The sequence below is a fragment of the Diprion similis genome, chromosome 10 (assembly GCF_021155765.1).
Source record: "Diprion similis isolate iyDipSimi1 chromosome 10, iyDipSimi1.1, whole genome shotgun sequence".
NCBI lineage: Eukaryota > Metazoa > Arthropoda > Insecta > Hymenoptera > Diprionidae > Diprion > Diprion similis.
This window is the reverse complement of record NC_060114.1, coordinates 15,054,343-15,081,150: the sequence shown is the minus strand read 5'-3', so window position 1 is coordinate 15,081,150 and position 26,808 is coordinate 15,054,343. Positions and strand designations below refer to the sequence as shown.

The 26,808-nt window shown below is 43.9% G+C and overlaps 2 protein-coding genes across 2 annotated transcripts; one reads left to right on the top strand and one right to left on the bottom strand.

The window, feature by feature from the left end:
- The first annotated feature begins 3,446 nt into the window (after positions 1–3,446).
- On the top strand, positions 3,447–5,625 carry LOC124410937 (luciferin 4-monooxygenase-like). The gene is made up of 3 exons (XM_046889684.1): positions 3,447–3,768; positions 3,829–4,036; positions 4,109–5,625. The coding sequence occupies exons 1-3, from the start codon at positions 3,574–3,576 to the stop codon at positions 5,371–5,373; spliced, it is 1,668 nt and encodes a 555-aa protein (XP_046745640.1). The 5' UTR covers positions 3,447–3,573; the 3' UTR covers positions 5,374–5,625.
- Positions 5,626–19,564: 13,939 nt separating this feature from the next.
- LOC124411227 (aspartate aminotransferase, mitochondrial-like) lies at positions 19,565–23,062 on the bottom strand. Its single transcript, XM_046890224.1, has 8 exons — positions 22,952–23,062; positions 21,536–21,695; positions 21,258–21,386; positions 20,916–21,134; positions 20,508–20,664; positions 20,317–20,415; positions 19,914–20,230; positions 19,565–19,759 (listed from the first exon to the last, which is right to left on the bottom strand). Exons 1-8 carry the CDS (start codon positions 22,963–22,965, stop codon positions 19,637–19,639), a joined length of 1,218 nt encoding a protein of 405 aa, XP_046746180.1. The 5' UTR covers positions 22,966–23,062; the 3' UTR covers positions 19,565–19,636.
- Between the last annotated feature and the right edge of the window lie 3,746 nt (positions 23,063–26,808).

Sequence of the window (26,808 nt, the reverse complement as noted above, 5' to 3'; positions counted from 1 at the left end):
GCCTACAACCTCCTATACCTAACCTGCACGTTAATAATTTTGCCGGAGCGAAAAACGGCCGCAGGATTTTATTTTACTACCCTGGCTAATGCCCTCTTTGAGTAAGTGTACGACGCCGGTCTCCCTATCTCCCTCGGTCCTTAAGGATCAGGCCTCGTGCCTCCTGCCAATTCTGTACTATACTACATTATAATAATAATAATGATGAACGTTAACGTTGTGCGCTGGGGATAGTAATTCATTGAAAACTGTTGTGCACCTTCCTGTCTCTGGACATGCTCTCGAGATTTAATTGCAGCCGTGTGATTCATTCTACTGTTATACTTATCCACAGTTTTGCAAGTAGCACGCAGAAACGCTTTTACAATAATTTCAACTTTTTCCTGCAAATGCAAATACGCGGTTGCTTGTATCGATATATCACTTACTCGTAGCAAGTATTATTACGCTTCACTTTCTTGTCACGTTACTGATTAGAGCATGCGAAGCACCGTTTCACACCCTGTGATTTCAAGACTCGAGAATAAAACTCGGTCAAAAAATTGACTGTTATGTAACTCTTGTATAAGATACTCAGAAAAAAGACTAGAGAACTAATGCTGAATATCTTTCAAGGTAACTTGACGGAAATGGTCAGATCAACATCCTTCCAAGATCTCTGAACGCGATTTCTTCTTCATTTGAAAATGCTTTTTAACGTAGGTAAAAAAATGTCTACCAAATTCGCAGAGACTGTATACAGTTTCAAAAAAACACCAAATCTATTGCGGATTGTTTCACGCTACAAACAAACAAAGAAACGCTTAATTGTTGGCGATGTATGAGATCCGCGTTATTTTCCCTGACGCGGATAACCTCAAAAAAAAGTGACTGACAATGAAAATAAGCAGCATTAAGATCGACGAGGCGTGATGGCACGTTTATTATACTTCCCCACGTTACAGAGTCTGCGACATACCTACCTAGGAACGAAATAGACACTCGGGATTAGTAGCTGCGGTACGAAGAAGGGAATTGCGGATTAGACACGGGGCGAGAAAGGGACAATTTATTTTAAATAAACGCTTGATTCGTGTCCGATTTGACGCGGTTGTCCCGCAGGAGGTCGCGGCTCTGTTCAGCCGCATATGTCAACGCCGTGCAGAATCCAAACTGCCACCCCATCCAGATTTTGCCGATGTAATCCCGGCTCTGGGAAGGGGGAGAAGGGTGATATGCCCCCGGCATTGTTGCCCCAAACGCGCCTGTAATTCGTATATAATGGAGTCACACTCCCTTCGCAACAGTTCACCTATCTGCAGGGGAAAATTTACGCAGGAACGACGATCGCATTCGCACGACGCGTTTAACCCGTGACGACTGATTCGCCACGAACGACAAAACATTTCGATTTGTTGCCCGACATCGCAGGGTGAAACGACAAGAATCAGCGTGAAGTAAAGCTGAATTCGATTATTGTCTTTACGTTTTACTTTTATTCGTATATAATATTTTGCGCGTCGTGTTGCAATTATTCATTGAAAAAACGGTCTCCGCGTCGATTCCGAACTCCATTTTATCACACAATAAATGAAGATGTTCATATTTTGTTTGTGATTTTTTAACGAACGGTATCTCGTTTAACTTTAGTTTCATTTCTAGAATCTAAGAAGTGGAAATTGAGATTCTCCTGGCGGTTGTAGATAATCGCCCTGACTTTGTAACACTTAATCCGGGTGGCTAATCTTTGCACAACTAGTGTATCGGAAGAGGTGCACGATAATCTACACCGGAAAAAATATTTAATCAGTCAAAGCTACGTGCATTGAGCGTGATTCGTGTTATTATAGTGATTTGTTAAATTGAAGGAACGACAAACCTATTATACATTATACACGGTCCGAATTTAACAACTAATACGGACTTGACGTTATTTTGATTCCGATTGTGCGAGATTTGTCATTCGCGATAACGCACGCTTTTTTGTTAATCACTCAACCTCTCCATCTCGCGGTTAATCCTAGAAAGAGAGTTAATGATTATTACGTCCTTCTATGATTACAGTTTTGTTATGTAATGCATTTTACATGTATTCAGATGTTAACCGACTATCGTTTGAGATTCTCTTTTATTCTATGTATATAAGCAAGTATTTACGAAAACTGAAAATCTTATATGGAAAATTCAATCAAATTTAGATATGTTTCTGAAAAATTTATTTTTCATTGATTGATCCCACTTGTAAATAGCCATTTGGTCCTAGAACGTGAAATATAGGGATAGGACTAGTAGTTCGGTAAACCTGACGCAGATTCATGTGGGGGATTTGGAGGAGGTGGTTTAACTCGAGACTTTAATCCTGTTTGCGATCCGTCACTTGATGCCAGTTCGTGTCACGTGTAAAGTTAAACGATGAAGGCACCTCGAACGCACTCCTATTAAACAACAAGCAATTAATTATCACTTATAATACGCTTCTTAAAGTATGTATGTCTAATTACATAAAGAGTCTTCAAATGAGTAAACAAATCTCTTTGTCATTCCATTTGGATTGACATTCACCACCCGGTCATGATTGATATTAATATGTGTAAAAATAAATGATACTGTCTATAGTATAGGAATGTTTGATCCTGTTGATTGACTTTACAAATCTATGATAGAAATTCCTGAAGTGCAAATGTGATAATTATTTGTTTAAATAATTGTATGGTTAATCTGTTTTAATCAGTGCATCGAATGTTAAAAAGGAATCTGTGATTTTAAATATGTGATTACGGTACCACATGTAGATAAGCCCGTAGTCGATTCCTTTTTTGCGTAGATCGATCAATTTAAAGATTAACATTCAGTCAAAATATAACTTATTCCTGCAACTATCATCCAGGTTCGACTCAAAGCATCGAAATATCTGTGGGAATAAATTCTGCACTCTCATTCTCACACTTTGTCTTTCACACGACGATCCTTACGAACTGGACACCCTGTAAGCATCGTGAACCTGGCTTTTAGGCGATGGAGTATAAGGGTAATCGACGATGCAGGGTTACGTGCGACCCTTGGTAAGACGTGCGGCCAGCGCAACTGCAATACCGTTGGAAATGGACCATGGATGGCGAATGGGCTCTCTTAGTGGACACGCGGGGTGGCCTGATGGCCACATCCCTCAATTCGTGGGCACTTCTCATTCTGATATTGGATTCGCTCGAGTGGCAACTGTTTGAATTCACCCCGGCAGAGTGTTCGGGTTAAAAATGAAGGTCAGTAGTCGAGGAAGTACCGCATCGATAGTCACAAGGTTGTGGATGGATTAACATTTCAAATTTAACGGACGCATCTACTTATAGTAATGTCAATTTGGCGATGCGGATTGGATGGTTCATTATCAGTTGAATCCAATGGTAGATAATCAAGTGGAACATTTATCGCCCACTCAACAAGCGCCTCCAGATTTACGATCAGTCAACTTTTGGAGTAAAAGCTTGCTGGGTGGTCTCGACGTTCCTTCAGAAATTTCCCCCCCAATTTCTGGACGTCAAGTACATCCCGCTGCTGCATCAGGTCCCGAACGTCAATAGTAAAAGCTTTATTACCATGCCTTCGTGCTTCAGCTGCCTTGTTCCAAACCCGGTTCGCAAAACTGTGGCGAACGGTGACGCGAAGAGCATCGATGTCGAGAGTAAGATACTGAGGACCCCGGCTCCCAACTTCCTAGTCCCACCACCGAGAACAAGTGTCGGAGAATTCATCCTCCGGAAGTTCAAAGCAACTCCGGACTTCGTGGCACAGGTAAGCCAATCACTTCCTCTTTCTTTGGACAACATCGGTGATTGAGAATTTCCTATACAGGTCGATGCCGTAACCGGGGTTGAGGACACTTACGGCCAGATGTGGGATCGCAGTGTGAGAACGGCACTCTGGCTAAGGAAAAAGGGCATCAAGGCCGGAGAAGTGGTCGCAATCTGCACCCACAATCACTGCGACACTGTGATACCGATGTACGCTACTCTCTACTGCGGCGGAGCCGTCGCACCCTGGGATCCGATAATGAACTGCAGTGAGTATCGACTTCCATCTCCATCTTTTCAGGGTGGCATCACCGAATGCTTCATGTTTATTCTTCCCACAGAGGACCTCAAGTACATGAACGGGATGTCGCAACCGAAGATTGTATTCTGCGACGAGGAGTCCGCCTGCACGGTTCTCGTCGCGTTAAGGGAGTCTAACAACGACGCTGAGGTCGTGGTGTTCGGAGAGCATTCAAAATGCACCTCCTTCCGTTCCGTGTTGGATCATCACACGGTGGAAGATATGGAGAACTTCAAATGCTCGGAACTCGAAGACGACTCCCAAATCGCTCTGATCGTTTGCAGTAGCGGAAGTAGCGGGCTGCCAAAGGGGGTCGAGCACACGCACAGAACAGTCATGCTCCAGTTCGGGGCGGTGAAGTTGCTCCAACTGGAGGGCAAGACTTGCACGGTGTTCTCGTCGCTCTATTGGATATCCGGCCTGATCGGCATGTTCCTCTGTGTAGCGGGTAACATGAAACGGGTGATAACACCCGCCTTTGAAGAGGACTTCTGCAGTCAGCTGATAGAAAAGTACAAGATCAATTGGGTCCTAATGGGCTCGAGCATTCTCATAAGGTTGATATACTCCGGATGCTTGGAAAAGTACGACATGTCGTCACTCGAGAAGATATCCGGCGGTGGTGGTGTCGTCACAGCCGAGGCTTTCGGGAAGCTCAAGGCTACCCTGCCTAAGACTGTCGTCATCCTGGGGTACGGGATGACCGAACTCGGAGGAGCCGCCACCATCCAGGACCCTAACTCCAAGCCCGGATCCTGCGGACGCCCGGTTTACGGCATCGCCTGCAAGGTGATCGAGCGCTCTACCGGGAAGATCCTGGGTCCAGGTGAGACCGGGGAAATCTGTTGGCAGAGTCCGTGCATCATGAAGGGCTACCGAAACGACCCGGAAGCGACCGCGGAGGCCATTGACAAGGACATGTGGTTACACTCCGGGGACATCGGGTACTATGACGAAGACGGTCTGATCTACGTACTGGACAAGTTGAAGGAGATGATCAAGTACAGGGGGAACCAGATCGCCCCCGCTGAACTTGAAAGCATAATAATTACGCACCCGGGAGTCAAGGAGTGCGCCGTCGTCGGGAAGCCGGATAAAATTGACGTTGAACGTCCTGTTGCCTTTGTCGTTAAAAATCCTGGTGCGGAGGTCACCGAGAAGGATATCGTCGATCTTGTCGCCTCCGAAGTTATCGAGAGGAAACAGCTGAAGGGCGGCGTCAGATTCATCGACAAAATGCCTCTGACCCCGAGCGAAAAACCGAAACGCACTGTTCTTAAGGAGATGCTTAAGAACGAGGCGTAGGAACCAAGGTACAGGAAACGGAGGATGGATAACTTTCTTATGGTATTATTTGTATGCATCGCGTGTGTGTTTTTTTATATGTAGATTAACGATTTGAGATTGTATTTAAATACGTGTTTAGAATTAGGCCACTTGTACTAGTTACCATCTTTGGCTATGAAACTTCTACTTTAGCGGGAACCGTTTTAGCTCACAGACATACCGATTCTGTCCCTTTCGCATCCGGAAAATTTAATATCGCGTACTGGTCTATCATCTAATTCGTTAATGGCCGAGGTGCAAAATACGTTTTACCGATTTGTAAATACAAATTAACCATATTTTATTTGGCTAATGACGAGAATAGAATTGAATAGTTGAATAGTAATAATAAAATTTAATTGATCACATTAGCGTACATTACGGATCGATCGTTTCTGTCAACAGTTAGACAGATGTTTCAAACGATGGAAGAAAAAAGTTCCGAGTAGTTACGTCTGTTGATTATGTGATTTGTCAAGCTAAGTACTGATACTTTATCAATAGATCATACGAGGCAGTCGTGACTCCGATGATCACGATCGGTGACGGAAGTGTCTGTTTACTGATGATGAATTGATACACCTCAATGCTTTTTTTATCTTCCTCGGCATACCTTATTTTAAACAACGATATAAATAACTAAGTGTAGGTCGTCTGCTCCACGTGTATAAGCGATGGAAATCAACCAGGTACAGATTACAGGGGGAAAAAAAATCTGATCCGAGATTTTTTTTCAAGGCTGCGTCGTGGTTCCGGTTCACGTAACCCGAAAACGGTTGTACGGAGTTCAGAGTGATTGCAGGGCTAAAATCTGCTGTGAAAATCACGGATCCTGGCCGGTTTCGGCAGCCCCTCTTCGTGCACACATAAAACTGCCCTGAGTTAATTAAATCAGCATTAATCACTCGGTTGCGTGAAATATGCACACGGGGCGGATTTAACCTGAGTAAATTGTGTGCGTGAGTGCGTGCGTACCTTCCTTCCTTCACTCGTGCGTGGATCATGTTGGATACCGTCGGCGTTGGGTCCCGCCGTCCAACCCCCAGGGTGGGGCTGGAATTTATTGCTCCGATTCCTGGCGCTGCGTAGACAAATTTTTTAATCTATAACAACATGTATCGTTGCCCCTGACTCTCTTTCAATCTGCACTTGACAAACGTCGATCATCGATCTTCAGCCTCGTTCCTCGTCGCTTCGGTCAATTCCGGTTTCGCCTGATATCATTTTTTCTCTCTTCAAGTACATTCGCGGTGAACACGTGAGATTTTTTGATAAGCAGTTCCAACCACGCCACCATGGAGAGCTGATTGAGACCTCGGACGGGTGGAAAAAAATTCTGTGAGTTCATGCCATCTCAATTCCGTAATTCGACAATGGACGTACGGTAGTGCGGCTGCATTTCATACCTTATACACGTGAACATGAATAATCTCGGAGTGATGAGAATGAGGACCGCATGAGAGAACCAATCATCGGGAACTCGAGAGGGTCTGTTATTCACATCAGGGTTGTTACGAGCCTCGAATCTCCGTATAACTGGCCTCATTATTTACGCTGATCATTATTTTGACGGGGCTGATCGGGCACCGTCCATCACTCTCCAATCTACCTTTTATTAACCAAACCTCGATGCATAGTCAGGAGTTTTACTAGCCGAGCGAAAGGAGAGAGAAAGAGAGAGAGAGAGAGGGAGAGAGAGTGAGGCTCGTGACGATCTCCCTCCATCCCGCGACTCGCACTTCGGCCTGGGCAACTCCGATATCATAAATCTACCGAAAAGAAGAACTTAGGAAGAGAGAGAGAGACAGAGGGCGGGAATGACGTTATTAATTAGACGGTCCTCCCAGATTACCGGGAGAGGAGTCAATTTTAATTAGACTCACCTAAGGCTTTTGTCCAATGAAAGTGGCCGAACAAAGCCACTCGCCTTTCTCTCTCTCCTCTCCTCTCCTCCCCGCAGGCTTGCGCAAGCCGGAGGCACACCCCGCATACCTGAACACAAGCTTCGTCCATACTTACTCCGGGTCAACTTGAAATCTCCATTGTTTTTTCTCCTCCCTCTTTTACGTCCACTTGATTTTCTTTTTTGTTTTTATTCTTCATCGAGTTCCTTGCTGATCGCTTCAGGACTCTTCCTCGCGTTATAACGCCCAGGGGTGATTGATGGGTGACGGAAAGTGCTGCCCCCAGGTACCGCCCGACCAAACTAATTTATAAAACCATTTATATTCGGGTCAATCGCGTCAGTATTACGGATCACGACTATGGCACCTGAAGAAAACAGTCCCCGGGTAAATGACGAAGTCCCGTGGTCGTTTCATCTGCAAGTGTTTTTCATTAAATCTAGGTCATAAGCTGCAGCTGCGAACCCTTCCCGCGTCGATACGCGATTCCAGAGTTACGTCTGTTCTGAAGAAAGAAAACACCCGAAAATAAACCCACCGGACCACCCGCCAAATACTTGATAAGTTTCGAATTTTCGAATGAGCCGGATTTACGGGGCGATAGATAGGCCGCTGATGGGTTCGAGACGCATCAACCTACCGTTTTACCGGTCTTCCACATTGCATGGATGAGCTGAGTATAGAGAGGAGCAGCAGCTGCAGGCTGGCGAGCTACAGTCGGATCGATTGGCCGCGCGCGAGGTAAAGATCGAGGCCCGATCATATTTAGAGGATCAGATTCATTGGTCGAGATTGCGGATGAGCCGAAGGTGTTTTTCGGGGCGTGGCAATACCGTCCGCCTGATTACCACGAGCCGCGGTCAGCCGGAGCGGTGAGAGTTCAAAGAATCAAAGAGAGACCGGCTTTCGAGAAATTGCTCAAGATTCATCTCCACCGATCGGGAATATTCCGTATGAATATTAAAACCGGGTATAAATACGCGGCGCCATTTTGATTCCACCTCGCGCTTTCGGACTCGTCTTATGGTAACATCGCAGCTCAGTTCTGATCCACTTCGACTAAAACCTGCGAGCACTAAGTGATACGACAGTAAAACGCAGATCCGAAGAATTTCGTCCGTCGGTTTGACCTCGATTATGGCAATCGTCGTCTGGAGTACCTAACATGCACCGCTCTTACCGACCGAGGAATTCGAGTGGCAGCAGCAAAGTTGTGTGAGCGTAAACGGACGTCTTGGACTAAAGACGGCTCTAGGATGTTGTAATTCAAGCGATTTGGGCGTCGGTGCGTGCCGGCACGTAGCACGTGTCTCGACGCTCGTGAGTATCAAGATACGACTCATTATTTCGGGGTGAATTTCTACCGGTGAACGGTAAGTCAGAACTCGGGCGTTCGCTCGAATTATGCACTGCACGTTATTCACTCGAGTCGATGTCTATGGGGCGAATTATACATGCGGGGGTTACCCGACTTGCCTAATGCTTTTCTAATAACTCCATTACGATCCTTATTCGGGGCTTCGGTTTCACCCGTAGGAAAATGAAATTAAGTGGACGTTCCCTGGTCGTTATCCGGAAAAATGCGGCCACTTCAAATACCGAATTAACCGTCCCGCCTCGAATTTCTCACCCTATAAAACGCCCGAATTGAGTCTCACGCGTCCGGGACATTATCATTACTTCATCGTAGACCCACATATGTCGTCGGCGTCGAACCCCCGAATTCTTCCACTCGGTTGTCGGTCGTTCCGACGCACAAATCAACCTCACGAATCCGCAAGGAGTGTCCAGAACATCGAAAAGCCTCTCTGCCAATTGAAGTTCATGTATAAAGCTCAAGCTTACATGAGTCTATAAATTAGCTCGATCTGACTTCGTGAACACGTGACCGATACTTGAATTCGAATGAATTCAATCAAGCGATCATCAGTAGTATCCTGCACATCCGCTCACGTTGACAATTTTTGTTAAAAGCCTTCTTTACTTGGAGATTTGAGGATACCTCCTGGTTGATTTGACCGGTTAAACAATTGATTTATTGCGCAGAGTCACGTAGAGCAATATGGAATCTTGGCAAAGCATAATAGGCGATACGTGCCTGAATGCGTAGGTATCTCTTCTCGCGGGTTCTTTAGCGAGTATTTCTTTCGGTTCCTACAGTCGACACATACACACATGTGTACACACATTCACGCACACCATCGAATGCAGCAGGGCTTCCATCCACGCTCCAGGCTTCCCCACATGCCGTATATATTCCAGCGGCCGAGGTGTTGCCGGCGAAGGTATTAATTGGCGGATAGCTCGACCGTCTGTGATTAGCCCGTGTAGCCGACGCCACCTCTGATCCCCTCGGGTTCTTCTTCCTCCTCCTGATCCTGGCTAGAAACTGCAGCCACCCATCAGCCATCACCAAACCCTCCAGCGCATCCTCCGCAACACGACTCTCTCTATACTGGGTGGCGACTATTGTCACGCCGTTGCAACGTATAAACGTGAACCGAGCTTCTCCGAAAGCAATATTACTTCCACGCATCGTTGGGTGGTTAAAAAAAAAATTCCTCGGTTCTAGTTTCCTTGATTTCTGCTTTTAGAGTTGGATCCTTTTTTTTTTGTTGCCAAGAGTATCTACATCCATTTGTAAGTATACCGAATGAACGATTTTGCGTATACCGAGTTCGCGAAACGTGATGGAAATTGAGATGTAGGTACCCAGTTGGATTTTAGGCTTCAGGGAATCCGGGCTGGTATGGGGCGAAAAAATTTATAAAATCATTTCACCTATATACACGGTCGTTTCACTCGGCCGGTTACTCGCTCGGCTAATATACAGCTGGACAGCCAGATACGCGGCCAGTTATGAACCAGGCGAGATAATTACAGAGCGCTGTCGGACCGCTAAGTCAAACAACCTAAACATCAGTCTGTTTCTCCATAGGCGCCTCCTTTTGGGGAATGTGGTATGCAGCCTATACTCCGAGGTTGAAAACCGCACTTTTTCACTCTTGTTTGATGAAAAAGTGCAGGTAAAGAAAAATTTTACCCAGGCAACTTGCGGTAAAAATGTCTAAGATCATTTTGTTCGAAGTCTATAAAACTAGGTTGGAGGGTGAAATATTTTTGCGTGAAACTATGTGTAGCAAATCGTAACTCATTTTCCGATAGTGTTTTTTAATTTCTCAACAATCCTGATTAATGTATGATAGTGGAAATAGATGAGTATTGGCAATTCATGACGATAGTATTGAACTTTGAATGGTTGAAGTTTTGATTAAAACAATAATTATAAGGAGTAAAAAATAAAACCGATAGTTGTTCAAAAATCAATTCAAATTCGTCTTAAGTTCTCGAAAATAGGAAAAATTAGATCGGTGGCACATCAACCGTTGCTGTTCATATCGCAAAAAAAGTGGTAAGAAATGTTGAAAAACGTGTTCTGAGTTGAAAGATGCTTGTTTTACCTGCAAAGACACGTGTCGCTATTAATTACCGAGTAATTTCCAGCTCTTCACGTATTTTCTGCCAATTGGACGCATATTTTAACAACCGATATTCTAAGTTTTCATACATGACTGTATTTCTGACAACATATATCATCAGGCTGTCAGTTTTCAATCAGTGCATAACATTTCCTGCAATTAAATCTATATTAAAACGCTGTTCGTTATTAGCGATGCAATTTCATCTCAAGTGGCAAGAATTGCAATATAACGTGAATTCGCTTGGCAAATCGCTCGACCAAATACGCGATAAGTTGTAACAATAGTCTTAACATACGCCACTGTAGGTGAGATCCTGCGGGATGGGAACTGGTTTTGTGGTTGTGAAAACGCGCGAGTGTATGTATGTACGGATCGGTTGCAGTGTGAGTGCGAGGAGTGCAAGCGGCGAAGAAGGTACGAAAATTATAAAAGTTGAGCCGCGGAGCCATTGCAGATGCCAACCACATCAAACGGCACCGAAAGACATTTGAAATTGGTTTTCCTCGGTCGGGCTGCGGTGTGAAAACATTCGATTATTAGTCAAACACGTGGCCCACGTGGAGGAGCAGAAAGATCGAAGCGCTGCACGCTGCAGCGTCGGGGCCGCCGGACCCGGAGGCTGGGAACAAATTTGTTCTTCTATTGTACTGCGCCCCATTCTGTTCCCTAACTTGTAACCTGCACGCCGATTCCTTCACTTAGCCCTCCTTTCATATCGTCACAATCACGAGTCGAGAACTCCCAGGCAACGAGATCCCCTTGCATCGTATATACCTACATATACATATACAATTACACTTTCTTTTTTAAATGTTCAACTCGACCACTTGTATATCTTGCGTGACGAGTGACGAGGTAAGCGTGTCTCGTTAGACACATCTTCTCCCTCCTCACCTTACCACCGACTGATTGATTAAAATTATTATAATGATATATTAATGCAATTGCACCGATAACGACAACCTGTACGATGCCGGAAATTTCCGCTTTGTCAGTGCCTCGTTGAACCGCGATTTATGCATGTATCGGTATTTTATCTTGCCGATTTTTTCACCCGCCAAGCTCTCTCCACCGCTTCTTGAACCGTAGCTACAATGTCGAAATTTCAATCCACGTATCGTTTTTCTGCCGATTTTTCCACCGATTTTCAACCGATTTCTCTTCCAATCGACTTCTTATCTACACACAACTTGAAGTTCGATCATTCAAGCATATTTAACTCGTCGAGTTGTCTATTCACAAAGCGACTTGAATCGCAAAGGCATAAAATCGGCGTAAATCGGATTACGCGAGGAGCCGAGTGTCGTTGACTGCAACGTCGCGTGCGGCGCGGTCTGGAAGTCGAACCGCAGCTTATTGTCGGGAACTCCCGGAGTTAACTTGAGACTTTCCAATCGGTAAAACGATTTTAGAATATCTGTGACGACCCTGTCCTGTGCGTAGCTGGAGCATCGACCACGACAAAAGAATGAAACTGCTTACAAACAAATATTTGTATACGTATAATACGGAGGTAAATAAATAGATCCATACACATAGACCGATATTTGTACCGTTCGTGGATAGTGGGGGGCCCGGTTTTGAGCCGAGCAAACAATGCTTCGCAAAGAAATTCTCAGAGACCACCGACAAGCAGTTTTTCACCTCGGATCCTTGCGGTGTATACCTCGGTAGGCAACCGTGACCCTGGTACATGTTGGTAGACTCTTCACCTTGAAGATGGCCGTCCTCTGTCCTTCTCTCGCCTGGGCCCACTATTCATTCCCTTATATTTCCCGCAGTTCGGCGAGCTAATCGATTTGAAATTGGGCCCGTGACTGACGATCCTTCGGACCTCTCTCTCTCTCGCTCTCTCCCGCGGTCCCATTTCTTTTGGAAAGAGCAAAGACCACCCCGTGACGGGACTGACGCAAGCGTTCTACGCTCGCTTCGCTTCACCGTCGGCAAAGTTCGCCAACATTCGGACAGTATCGCCGATCCGAGCATCGGTTTCAACAGGTCCGATCCGCCCGAGCTGATCGGAAATGAAATTAGAAACCGATTCGACATGCTTGCAGGCGAAACCGAGCTGCGGATTCTTAACCGACTCTCAAACATCCGACTCAAGGGTTCAACCCTCTAGTCGGTTGAAACGTCCTCGATCTTCAAGAAACCTCGAATTTTTCAAAATGGCACGGGTTTCATGGTGCTTTATCAATTAGATTAGTCATAAATCGATTCTGATGTACATCGTTACCCAATAATTGATATCTAATATAGAATTTTTTTTCTTTCAACCGCAGATTTCTCAACCGATTTTACGGTCAATTTGTGAAGAAATACATGTATTCCCGGTGGATTCGAACCGACCACGTTGATTTCTCAACCGATCTTTCAACGAGGCTACATTATACATGCGATTTTATTCTCCGAATGACTTGTGAACGGATATCGAGAAGATGCTTTCAAACCGAATGTAATTTGAACGATAAAACAAAGCCAAATCATCGGCACGCAATTCCCACCGTTAGCCTGCGTATACTCATCCCACCGTCCATATACCCATAACCGTATATATGGTTACCAACATATACTAGAGAAAGAGAGAATAATCGGTTAATTTACCAATTAACGTCAATATATATTTGACTTTGGTTTAATGCGCGAAAGTGATTTCATGGCAGGCGAGAGAAGAACCGATTTCCTCACCGTGATCGAATCAGCTGGATATGTAATTATCTTCGATACTTACTTGGGTTGTACACGAATAGTTTCCTAAGATTGGTCTTACAGTGATTAAACCGGTATCCTCAAGACTTCACCACAGGTGATGACTTTTTTTTTCTTGTATTCGGGAATAAATATTTTCAAAATTTCTTTGAAAGATCAATAGGTCGAGTCTACAATTGAGTACCTTACCCAAGCCGAAAGCTTTAGAAAAGCCTGGATCGTCTGGCAGTTGGTTCGTCGAGCACTATTACCGACCTCCGAACCAGCCTTGCCGCTTCTGCGCAGGAAGGGTGTGAGGAGGGTCCTCTTCTTCGCGGTTCTGCTCTCCGTCAGGATCGGCATCGGTGCTCTCCCTGCAGAGATATTTCAACAATTCCGAACGCCTCGTAAACCTCACTCTTCGCCTCGGACGTGGCGTGGTGTACGTGTATGGTAGCGTCGGGAAACAAGAAAGGGCTTATACGGCCTTAAAGTGGTTGGTTGCCTCGCCATGCCGTGCCTCGGAGGGCCGCCACTCCCAATTTGTTGTGGAGTTAGTGGAACGGCCGAATCTGTGCGCGAGGCTAAGTGTGCAGGATGCCTACTAGGTGGACCAAGCGTTATGGCAGAACCCGAAAACTGCTCGTTCCTCACCTCGAGAGGAGGAGGAGGAGAAGAAGGAGAAGAAGAAGAAGAAGAAGAAGAAGAAAAGGACGAAATCGTGTCGGATACAACGTTTTTTCTCATATCTAACCATGACTCCCTCCCATTACCTCGTTCCCGAGTCAGTTTTGTGGATAAAACATAACTACACACATTAACGGGGTGAAAAAACGGGCCGAACCAAAGTGGAAAGAGAAACAAAAAACTTTTCGAGATATTTATTTAACCGAATACCGTTCACGGATTATTTTTGGTTTACGGTAGGACGTCGGCTGGAGACGACCGCGCATGCTAATCCTTGAATACGACATCCCAGCACAAATATTCGAGTAAGAATCGTCCAGGATCGTACAGCGGTGATTAGCTCGACGTCGGATCCTCGTAACTCGGTCTTAAAAAAAACTTCCCGGCCCTAATTTCGGAGTTGAACCTGGACTTCAAGACAGTGTAAACGGCTGAGTGCAAAATCACAACTGCAGATCTATTTCATAACAAATACTAGTCTGCAGACTATGTGTCTCGATGTCATTTCTCGCCGATTTATTACCGATCAAGAACGGTGTAGTTCGAAATTCTGAAAGGTGGCAAGTTTTGGGTTTAAATGAGTTTCAGTCTCCATTGGTTAGTTGTTATCGATACCGATCTTGATGAATCCCAAAAAAATCGGCATTAATTACGAAGAAAAATACTCGAAACTGAGTCTCATAGAACAAATATGCGTAACGCACAAGATTGTCAATTTCGGGCTCCAAAAAATCGGCACGAATTGTGGTCTGCCGATGTGTCGTGGGCCTTGCATCACGAACAGCAGTGCTTTGGATGTTTTTCAAGACGAACAGGTTGACGCTGTTGACGCATGTAAACGTGGGTCAGGTCCGTCTACATACGTGTGTCTAGGTATGATCGTCGGAGCAACGGAGGCGCGTTTGGCCGAGTAAAAGGGGGAAGATCCTCCCCCGGTCGACGAAGAAGAGGCTCTCGTAGTTCGGGCTTCGGGCACGCCCTCCCCGAGCACAAAGCGGCCTGTGGTATAAATTGGTTTGTTTGCCGCGGAGATGAAAGGGGCCGCTAAATGCTATCTTTAAGGTGTCGGATCAACGCAAATGTGGCTGAGTTACTCGTGATTATAGGATACCCCAGGCCCGGTCCATGCCTCGTTGCCGAAGCACCCGCAGCGGCGTCATATCCCGGGGAATCGATCCCCTGACGATTTTTTATCCCTCCATCCCTCCGTAAGAACCGATCATCCTTTTGATCCACCGCAGCTGTGGTTTTCGCTGCGGAAATTGACATTTTTTTCCAACCTTTGTCGAATCCCTTAAACTCAAAATCTCAGGATCTCGTGAATATCTGCTGATGTTCGGTATCGATTCACCACAAATCGGAAGAAGCCAGGCTTCCGATTATACATTTCCGCTGTGCTAAGAAAATCGGTAACCATTCAATTGTTTCAAATAATTATTGATAACCGGATATAACATACTTGATAAAACCACAAGAAATGAAACAAAATTCAGGCTTCCCGTCCGCGATTGGACACCGATTTCTTCTCGATCCTTCATGATGATAGATCTTTTTTTTCATTTCTTCTGATTTTTATAGTCCACACCCACAGCATTTATAGAGGTCATAATTAATTACATCGATTCTCATGTATCCAGTTTCAACGGTTAATTACAGAGTTTACCGATCATTACTGCGTGATTTTTTATGAGTATATTTGTACATCTTATAAATATTTCCAAATTTTCTTTGCCTACCGAAGACAAAGTCAGCGAAGGATTTAGCGTGAAGTGAGATGCGTTTTTTTTGTGAGGATGAAACGAGGTACGCCACTGCCGGTCCGTCGATGTCTCTCTCCCTCTGGGCTCGTCTCTCTCCCGCTTGTTCTTTGCCGCGGCAAAGATGTGTAGGTAGGGTACGGGGAGAGTTGAACGAGCAGGCGAGCTCGGCAGACATTATACTACAAAATAATAATTCATAAATTATACGTGGTGCGTCTGTTTAGTGCGGTGGCTCTCGCAAGTCGTTTCTTATACCGATCTTCTCCGCTGCAGCACCTCCGCGTCCCCCCTACCTCCGTAGTCGCGTTAAGCGTTCCTCACACTAATCCATACTGCGGTGAAATCGATTCCAGAATTTTATTGGCACACGAGCCTTCACATCTATGTATATATGTATATATTCTGCATAACCGAAAATTCATTATACCAGCCATTAGCAACACGTAAATCGGCACCGCCGATTTCTCGCCGAATGAAAACCAGGACCAGATTTTTATTTGCCCAACATTTTTTACCGCAAACATTTTGACCTGGCCATGAAAGCCTTTCGGGTTTCGGTTACGCCCCCCCCCCCCCCACCCGCCCTTTTATCTCCCGCGCTAGTAAATATTTACAGTTCCGTGTAAAAATGATCTGATTAATCGATTCAAGACCAAAGAAATCGGTTCAATCTTTTTTTCTCTCTTGTTTTTGCACAGAATATGAGGGGGGAAGGGGAAATCGGCGGCAAAATCGTGCGGGCGCTCCTTTACTTGCGAAAGACGAAGCGGAACAGAGCCAGCACAGAGTCGACAGATCCGCGGCAGCCGCGTCTGATCTCCATAACCAGTAGCCTGCTTGTGTGTAATTTACATTAATTTCTAAGCCTTATTTCGCTATTTCGTCGAGCGAGATTTGATCTGTCTCATTTATACGGCAGCTGCGATAAAATATATATCTCATATTTGCTGTAGGCATGTGTATTTATGAATTCCGGATAGTAGATATAGGTATGTATGTGAAAGATATGAGGTGTTCTTCGGCTGTATTAATATAATCATCTGATATAAAAGCAGAAAAAATCGTCCGTCATATTATTTTGTTACATAGAAGGCTGCATTTGTGTTCGTGAAAATTTTAGATCGGCGCTGATTACGCTCTCGAAACTGCCGAGACCAATTATTACAGTCTTGGTAAGTCACCGTTTTACTTATTTATAACTGCGCTCTGCCTCTCTAAGCGTGTCGATTTATTAAACTAATTAGAGCACGCCGGTTCATATGAGGATTTATAAAAATAAGCCGCAAAAATACGTGTAATTAGGGGCACGTTTAGAACCGGATATTCGAACAAAAAGTGAACGAATATTTCTTACGCTTAGAAAGTTGAATGTCTGTTTTGCATTCAGCCTCAACAGTTGACGCGATTATTCGGTAAAATTCATGCCTGAAATCGGTTGAAAATCGACCATCCATTTAGTTTATTCCACTTGTTCTCCACAGTTCGTGCGTTTGTTAACGTTTCCTTGTAAAATATTGTCGGAAATTCTACCACGTGACATCCGATACGGAGAAATCGGTACGCTGCTCGACTCGTTGATGCCGCGCGCTGCAGTTTAATGTTATTAAATAAAAAGCTGGGGGCGTATAAGAGAGTTTTCGGAAGGCGGGCACCTTTCTTAGTCGCACCGATCCCCCGTACCCGAAAAACCGGCAACTCATCACACTTGTTTTCCGCCTGCCCGCGATTAGGTCTCCGCCACCTGGGGGGCCGATCCTTTCACACCTTTCACACCTTCGAGTTTCCTTTGTACACGTTCCTCTACGCCCGAAAGGCCCTCCAACGGCAAAGGATAACACCGACGGAAAATCGGCGCTTCGCAACACCGACGTATAATTTTTTTTCCAATTTGATCATCACCTTTCGGACAATGATTATTCACCGAAGGATATACATCATTAACTTCGAATAATGCAGCGAATACCGGCAGAAAATCGGCAATCGGTGGTCGATACTTTCCAAGTTTTGGTATAATATTGTCAGAATATAGTGGCGATTATCCAACCAACAAAACCTCCATCGGTATGCGAATACTGACAAATCCATAGATTAACGGGGCAAGTGTCGAAATGAGCGATCGGTAATAACAAAAATTACCAATTTTCGGTACAATCTCATAAGAACTGACAGGGTGATTGACTCGAGCAGTATCAAGACCTATATATGTATCCATGAATGTTTTAAAATCCTCACATCGAAGTAGTAACAATAACAATCGGAAATCGGTTATAAGAAATGGACGATTTAGAGTATAATCTACTGTTTTTCGATTCAATGAATACCAAGACCGGTATATAAATGAAATGCGATGTAAATGCCTGAGTAATAGTGTTTTAAAAATATTGTCGTCAAGTGGAAATAACCGTAGATCGGCAAGCCTGTGCATAAATATTTCACGATCTGTTAACAGTTTAATGTGTTCAGCATTTTATTGAACAGGTGTAGATATTGAGTAGACGTGAGTATACAGTTAAGCGATACATACTGAGAAGGTAATTTACGTTAAACTACGTCAAGTCGTCGGATACGTGAGAAAGAAAATCGGTTTAATTATCGAGGTTACGTCCTTTGAGTAACAAGAATACGTTAAACAAAATAGGATAAAAAATGCAGCGTGTCTAAAGAGCTAAGAACAGTATTTTACACTATTTTAGGATTACTATACCTGCCGAGGGAGAGGGAGAAGGAGAGGGAGAGGAAGAGGGGGGGTGGCGAAGGGGTGGCGTAGGTATACATTGCCGTACCTGAGTAGCGGGCCAGGAGGCCGTCTTTTCGTTGAAGATACAAAGGAGGCCATAAACGTCAGCTTTTTAATTTATCATCGCCGGCTGCAGTGTGGGTAATCTAATTAATTTAATGACCGATAAAGCATTTGACGCCTCTCCCGTTGTGCCCGCCACCAGCTCGCGTCGCGTAACGGTGCGACGTATTTCTTTGAAAACAATTACTCATCTACCTGCACACTTGTCAATTGGTTCGAATACCGCAGGACTGACAAATTCCAATCGTGAATACATCGTATTTGAAAAGACACGCAATTTGTTGGAAATGTCACTTCGCAATGCGTTATCTGGTGGAAAAAAATCAAACTAATCCGACCATTAAAATCAAAAACTTAGGTTATGTGGTGATAAAATGGCGCCGACAACCAGGCTATGACGTCATGAGGACATTTTCCAATACCGCCAGTTAGAGAATTATAAGACGATTCTATTTTGTTCCATCCCTAAACGCAAATTTCTTGACAAGAAAAAAAAATGTACATATACACACACACGTAAAGAACCGAAAACGAATCGGGAAAAAAACAAAGGGCTCCTTTCACCCCAGAAGCCAAGATTTTATCTTGAGGTTTCCCCTGTTCGGTGGCAAAACACTTCGGGACCGTAAAAAAGCTATTTGTTCAGCCCCTAATGGAGGCTGGAATCTGCTTTGGGGAAGAGTGTCGACGTGATGCTGGGATCGTCGGAATTATAAATTTCTTTCACACTTTTCACACACGCAATTATGGTGAATCTAGTCCATGTGAAATATGATATGCCAATTGCATGTAACCGAGTGCGACTTTCGTCACTTTTTTTTTATTGGTTCGCCTCCAATTGTTGTCGCGATACAGTACAATATGCCTGTACATAAAATCTTTATTAAAACCCGTCTATAAGCTGCAACAGCCATGTTAACCTCACTTTGTAGCATCGTGCAATGCTCTAGCGACCCGTTCAACGTTCCTGGAATTAACACCGGCGATACATATCCGGCCGTCTGTCGATGCGTAAACACTGTACTCCTCCCTCATTCTTTTCACCTGAGAAAAAGAAAAACGGTCAGGTTTGGAAGATTGTCGAGTGTATAAAGCGACCGCGGTGAATTGAAGTCCGTTTTGGAAACAGAAGCAAAAAAATATCTCTAAAGTGGTGAAAGGAACAATAGAAAGGAAAAAAACAAACTTGCTCAATTACCTGCTCCGGACTGATTCCCGTGAAACAAAACATCCCAATTTGATTGGTAACGTGATCCCAGTTAAGTTTCGTCCCGGTTTTGTCCAGCTCATTCTTGAGCGCTTTGCGAGTGGAGTTTATCCTGTCTGTCATCGTCTTCAGGTCCTTGATCCACTGCGTCTTTAGTTCAGGATCGGTGAAGATCTCGTTCGCGATTCGAACGCCGTTTACAGGGGGGCAGGAGTACATCGTACGGATGATGATCTTCAGTTGGGATCTCACTCTGGCCGTTTCCTCTGCACTGGCGGTGACAAAACTCAATGAACCGACGCGTTCCCCTGAATTTTTAACAACATATAGACGTAAAAAGACGTTTCAAAAGCTTGTGTCTATGGTGAAGTCACTCGATGTCTTGTATTCTCACCGTAGAGTCCCAGGTTCTTGGAATAGGTCTGCACGAGTGCAAATTGGTGGCCATCGCGAGCCAAGATCCTGACGGAAGTAGCGTCCTCGTCCAGGTCGCCTAGAGCACGAAGAACGAGGGTTTTTTTTTTTCAAACACTGAATTGTCAGATACTGTTTGTTATTTTTTAAGCACCCGATGATCCTTATTACCACTTGCCAAGCCTTGGTACGCCATATCAATCAGTGGAAATAATCGCCCCTTTTTTATCGCCCTTGAAATTCCCGCCCATTGTTCCGGGCTCGGATCCACGCCGCTGGGGTTGTGCGCGGACGGATGAAGCAGGATAATCGATCCTTCGGGCATCTTCTGCAAATGAAAAATTGGGCTATTCTCTGCTCGGGGGTATAAAAATTCCCGCGTCTCTGCAACTGTGAGTAACCGACTCTGACTCTCGTACTTATCGAAGAGTTTCGGTTCCGTCTTGGTTTCCGCTCTCTTGTAATGGCGGGAACAAAAAAAAAATTTCAAACTTTTGTGTGCAATTTATGGAAAACGATTCCGTCGCTAATTTATTACGTAATTATCTTAAAAATTCTGACGACTATACATGTGGTTACCGATATGTCCTGAAGAACTCCCTCGTAGTCGAAGCATTTCTTTTCGTAATTGTAATACCGGTACATTTTCACCGGTCCAAGAAGCTTGAATATCGGCGCGTGAGCAGCGTAGCTTGGATCACTGATCCAAACCTCATTCGGGCCTCTGTGGAATTTTGAAAAAAATTCCAACCATACGCGAAGTGCACCGATACCGGCAACTCCTTGTACCACCGCAATCTGGACGAATGAAAATCGGTGTTTTGTAGTGAAAATATTACCTCGTCGAGACGGAATGAAGAAATCGTTTAAAATCGATTCTTATTCTTTGCATCGAGATCAGAAATCATTATCACTGCTTACTCGGTCCTGTTTTATCAGCTCGGAATCATCTCCAAGCACCAACTTGACGCTGTTTAAACTGAAGTCCGCGTAACCGTCAATGGGAAGATATTCCTTGTGGAGGTTTTTCGCGGCGATCTTTTTCTCCGCCTGAAAATCACGCGCGCAGATAACATGGTGACACCTTTTGATTGCCTCGCCGCATCCGGTCTCGTCATAGCCGTAAATGATGTAGCATCACTGATAAGTAAAACCGACTGTTATCGGTAATTACGGAGGTAATCGGTCTTCCGGATTACCTGACGGACGCACGGTAGCACCCACGGCTGTCCCAATTCATCTCGATAGACACCTGCGCTAAGGTCAACCTTCTCAGTACTCGGATCTTGGCTGTAAGCCTCGCCGATTTTCAGCATTAAATCTGGAGGCCCAGCCTCGACGTGCTTCCACCACGAAACGCTGAAAGAATTTGGAAAATTCTAATCTACATGCAGTTAAACATTCGGCGCCTGATCGATAATCAGTGATAACCCTAGAACGCTAGACTGGGGTCGATATCCACCCCAAGCGAACCTTGAAAAATGAGGTTTAGCGGGTTTTCGTAGTTTTGTTTGTCTTCACATGGATTTTTGACTAATTAAACGTAGATGAAACTGATTTTGCTATGTGCCATTCTCTTCCTGATCAAAAAATTAAAAGATTTATCTACTTACGAGGCCCATTATTGCTCTGGGAACGATATTACGAACAAGAAACGCGTGGGGTCAATATCCACCCCAGTCTGTAGTTTTAAGGTGAAAAAAATAAGTTTAGCGTTCTAGGGATAAGTATACAGTTTGAGAAAATCAGCGTGTATATACTGGAAATAAGTTATATATCAGTAAAAAGTGACTGAGTTGTTAGTTTGTATGGGACATTCCACGGCAAATTAACAGCCCATGTATCTCACCCCCTACGATTTTGATCATTTTCTAGTATGATGTTTTTACCGACTCCAAAGGGTGGCGGATTTTGTTACAGATTTTTTGAGCCATGGGTGAAATTGAAAAAAATTTACATACCAATTCCGAAAACGCCATTTTTCAAAATCTGAAAATATTCACTCTGATTCTATAATTTAAAATATGATTTTTAAGCACCACACGATCATGGGATCCCAATATTAAACTCTTGTTTTCACAAGTTTTCAGTCATTCCATGCTGGAATTGAAGTTTTGATTTTTTTCGATGTCAAGAATGTTTTGATTGAAAAAATTAGACTGCAGCTCCCGTGCACTTGTTGGGTTGTTACAAATAAAATTACCGTTAAACCGTAGTATTAATTATAAATTGAAAAACAGAATTGAAAAAGGCTGCAAGTGCCATTTTCTTTTCCAAAAAATTGAAAGTCTAACCGTAGAAAGTACGCATATGCCAAAGCCAAAGTTTTCTGAGAAGAAGAAAAAATTGTTTGGAAGAAAAAAATGCCACTTACAGCCGTTTCCACAATTTTCCTTGTAAAGTGAAGAAAACCCATGAATCGTACACAGAAACAACTAAATACACCTCGGATTTCCGCTTAATAACTTTTACGACGTATAAATAATTGACTTATTTTCAAGTATGACACCAAAACTGATTACCAATAGAATTTGCGTAATTTCACGACGTTTCGTGCGGGTAGAATTTTATAAGTAAAAAATATCGCGTCGGTCATTATGCCATTCCCTTTATACCTTATGTCTTTCATCGTTACAGATGCACGCAGTTGAAGTTGACCGGACGAGCAACGGACAGTAACTGATAACTAAACAAATTCTTAAGGACCTTCGTCACGGCACGAGTCGCATTGTGTAATGTCACTGATGTAAATGGGGCGCCGGGAAAAACCGCTGTTTGTTAGTATTCACCAACTATTAAGATTATTTTACTTCACGTTCAGTCTTATCGCGCGACTCATTCATCGTCAGTTTAAAGTAACACGAGCGTCAGGCTAGTCAAGCGATGAATTTCATAAAAATTTACGTACTTATTTCACATCATTAGACTCTTTTTTGCGAATAGCGAGTGTATTCTCGACGATTTCTTAATTCTGAGCAAATAAAATATGAATTATATTCTGAACATCGATCTCGATTAAAAATAAAAACATCGGTTGAATATTTTTTTTATTTTTACGTTGTCTGAGAGAGACTTGGCAACACCGTACGACTGACAATGAGCACACGCAGTGAGATGCTATTCGAAAGTAAACAAGCTCGTATCAATCGTTGCTATACTCGTAAGAAATGAAGAAAAGTTTTGTTATTGTTTTTGTTGATAATTTATTGATTATTCAGTTCTACAGTGATCGGAATATGTTAAAAATTGGACATACAGCAGAGAATTATTATAACCATTGAGAAACGTCCATGAAGCGACGTTGCCGATTCTCTGATCCGTCAACCGCCGAGTAACCCAGAAATTGAATCTCGTTTGTTGATTAATGAATTTTCGAAATGTTCGGCAACCCCATTTTTTTATTACACATTAAATAAGTACAAAGAATAACGGCTATTTTTAATAATGAAGTATTATATATTACCTTAAGCTGCGGCGTAAAAAAATGACCTAAAAATAAGGGAATCTGATTTTTATTTTTCAGACGTAAATGTTCAGCGCACTGGGCGATACAATGTTTGCACACTTAATTTGTTATCGGTATTGCTCAATAATATTTATTTGCTTTGTCCACTGCTATGTGTAATCACTGACGTGACGCGCAATGGCAGATCAACGTGTATAAGCAACGGACAGGTCATCGGGGCTGGTCGAAATTGAATAATAGATTTCCACAGAACTACAGAAGCCGTAACTTGAATTGAGTAATTTTTTCAACAGAGTTTATTTCGCAGTAATTCTATACTGACTTTTTTTGCAGAATTCACCATAACGCGTTTAGGAGAGACAATAATTTAATTTTTATCACATTCGGTTAGTCTGCATAAATACTATGTAGCAATGAGTTTTGATTTACTGCCCGACCCTACTTAACAGAGTAATAACCACTGCATTAGAAGGATTGCCCAATTCAATTTAAGTCAACAGACTATAACCTTATCTACCTTCATCTTCAGCTTGTTGAACGCAGTGTTTAGGGTTAGATATGCTGAGACATTGTCAAATATTCTTCAACGACTTCTAACAATCGTCAGTCTAAGGTTCGTTCCTTTGATAAATAGACGCAAAGAAAGATTCGTGTAGTTATCGTTAGACCACAGAAGCAGGAGGACAGAAAACAAAAGATTTAATCATCGGGTGATAAACTTCTTGTCGCTGCGAAGGACACTCGCACGAGCGAAGCATTACGGTAAAAAATCTTTTCCAAAAAAGGAAGCTTAAACGCTGTGGATATACTCATTTCGAATCCATTTAACTGTTCTTCAATTTTGTTGACAACGTTACGACCTCAAAATCCAAATCCGACGAACATTGGCAAAGACACGATCCACAGAACCCTGATTCGTGAATTCGATTCAGGATGAGTTTTTGTTCCTGAGAATCCAACCGTCGAAGGTTGACGACATATGATAGAAATCGTGGGACTGCAGAGCGATGCACCTCGCCGTGGTAATATGGATAAAAGGTTGAATTTTCTTCGGCATTATTCAGCAGTGTGCGTACGTAGGTATGACTAATTGTCGTAACATGTGCAGCAGGGTAAGAAAAGCGGGAGTTACATACTATATCCTCGGTATAATTTACATCGAGGAAATGGATGTCGTTGGATACAAGAACTTAATGATTACACGTAGTTAGAGACTCCGGAGTACCTACAATCTGCATTGAGGGTTCTGGCCTTCTGGCTACCGGGGAACAGGGAAAAGGAGGATGAAAAGAATACTCGGAGTAATTTCATGTGCAGCAACCACACCGCGCGCGGACCATGGAGGATGCAACGGGGCCTGGAGGAGGTGGAGGAGGAGGAGGAGGAGGAGGAGGGCTCGTCCTTTCCGTACCTCGACGTCGAAGGGGGATATCTTGTTAGTGCGAGAGGAAGAGGCGTTCGCCGTGTTCGCGTTCCGTATTCACTCCGACATGAACGGGCACACATCCTCCGACTTGGTGCACGTGCAGAAGAGGGTTATTCTGCTATTCAGCGTATGGCGACCACACCGGCAAGTATGTGCAATCCATGTAATCAGCCACCATGCGGTTTCGCGATGTTGATACTGCACGGTCTGCCCACATGCGACTTGTAGGTACTTTTGCACGCTACGTGCGTTTGTCATCGACTGACATATGCCTGTCATCGTAAGCCACTCTTTCCCTCATGCCGCTCCACTTCGTGCATGTCCTCCAAGAAAAATAGCAAAACTTTACACCGCGATGAATATTACACTCGTGAAGAACTGGCCTTCGATTTTCTTTCCTCGGTGATCGGACCGCTTATCGACTTCTTCTTCTTCTTCTTCTTCTTCTACTTTTTTTCTCCAGCTTGTTCGTGCGGATAACGCGAGGCTGGTCTAGGCTGCTCAATATTTCTGCGGCATTTTTTCTTCCAGGGACAAGTGCGTGCCCAATCGACTTTTGATAAAGCAATGTATTCGGGAAACGTGGGATATCAGATGCTGAAGGAATTGCGAAATGCGTGACCCCGATGAACAAAGACGACCACATCCTTGGCGGGGCACTTTGCGGCGAGACTTCAGTTTTCTTCTTACAATTAAGGCTTCGGATACTCGACGTCGATGCATCTTGCCTCTTCTCTCTATATACCACTTGTCATGAACGTCGGTTTGGACGTGTCAGAATCCAAGCGGAGAAACAGGAAGCGAACGTCACTCGTATATCCGACCACTTCCTCGAACCGACGTTTCGAAATCGGCAAAATTTTATCGCCGGTCATTATTTGCAAGAAAGGTGAAAGAGGAAGAAAAATTACGAATAACCGAATAACGACCCGCCAATTCTTCGTCACTCGCAAGATTCACTCCGGAAGTTATTTCACTCCGCAAACCTCATGGCGCGTCATCGAATATCTCGACGAATCGGTACGGCCACTCAACAAATCAACAACAGACACTCCACTCGTCAATTTTATCGGCACGAAAGGAAGAGAGTGCAGCATACAAGGGGGAGACTGTTTCCGGCGTTCATTTCACGTCGCTTGCATTCGGAAACGCTCGACGATTCATCATCGAGTAAATCAGTAGGTTGAGTATTTTAATGAATAACAGTCAACATGAAGAGGCTGTAATAATTGAGATCCCTTATGAAACCATTTTGCAGTAAACCATCTTCCAGGGAAACTCTTGCGATAAAAATATTGCAACGAACTTGCGCTACAATGGAATAAAATAACGGGGTTTGGTGATCGGAAAAAAATGATCCAACAGTTACACATAAATTAAACAATGAAAATGCTTTATTGGCGATACGTGTTTCTAGATAGAAGCTAGGCTAGTCGGGAACAAAACTGTTTTCAGCAATCTTTCTCATTTTTTAACACATCAAAGTTTTTATGCGTCTTTTATCTATAAAGACCAGTAGATCAGAAAGGATGGCAAAAGGGGTGATTTTACCCTTTGTAACAATATACATCAACCATGCA

Bases quoted from the DNA above. Each gene is read 5' to 3' on its own strand.
- LOC124410937 (XM_046889684.1), top strand. From the start codon at position 3,574: ATGCCTTCGTGCTTCAGCTGCCTTGTTCCAAACCCGGTTCGCAAAACT. The intron at 3,769-3,828 runs GTAAGCCAATCA...TTTCCTATACAG, and splicing joins CTCCGGACTTCGTGGCACAG to GTCGATGCCGTAACCGGGGT. The intron at 4,037-4,108 runs GTGAGTATCGAC...TTCTTCCCACAG, and splicing joins GGATCCGATAATGAACTGCA to AGGACCTCAAGTACATGAAC.
- LOC124411227 (XM_046890224.1), bottom strand. The intron at 21,135-21,257 runs GTAAGCAGTGAT...TCATTCGTCCAG, and splicing joins AGCTGATAAAACAGGACCGA to ATTGCGGTGGTACAAGGAGT. The intron at 20,665-20,915 runs GTAACCACATGT...TTTCATTTGCAG, and splicing joins GAGTTCTTCAGGACATATCG to AAGATGCCCGAAGGATCGAT.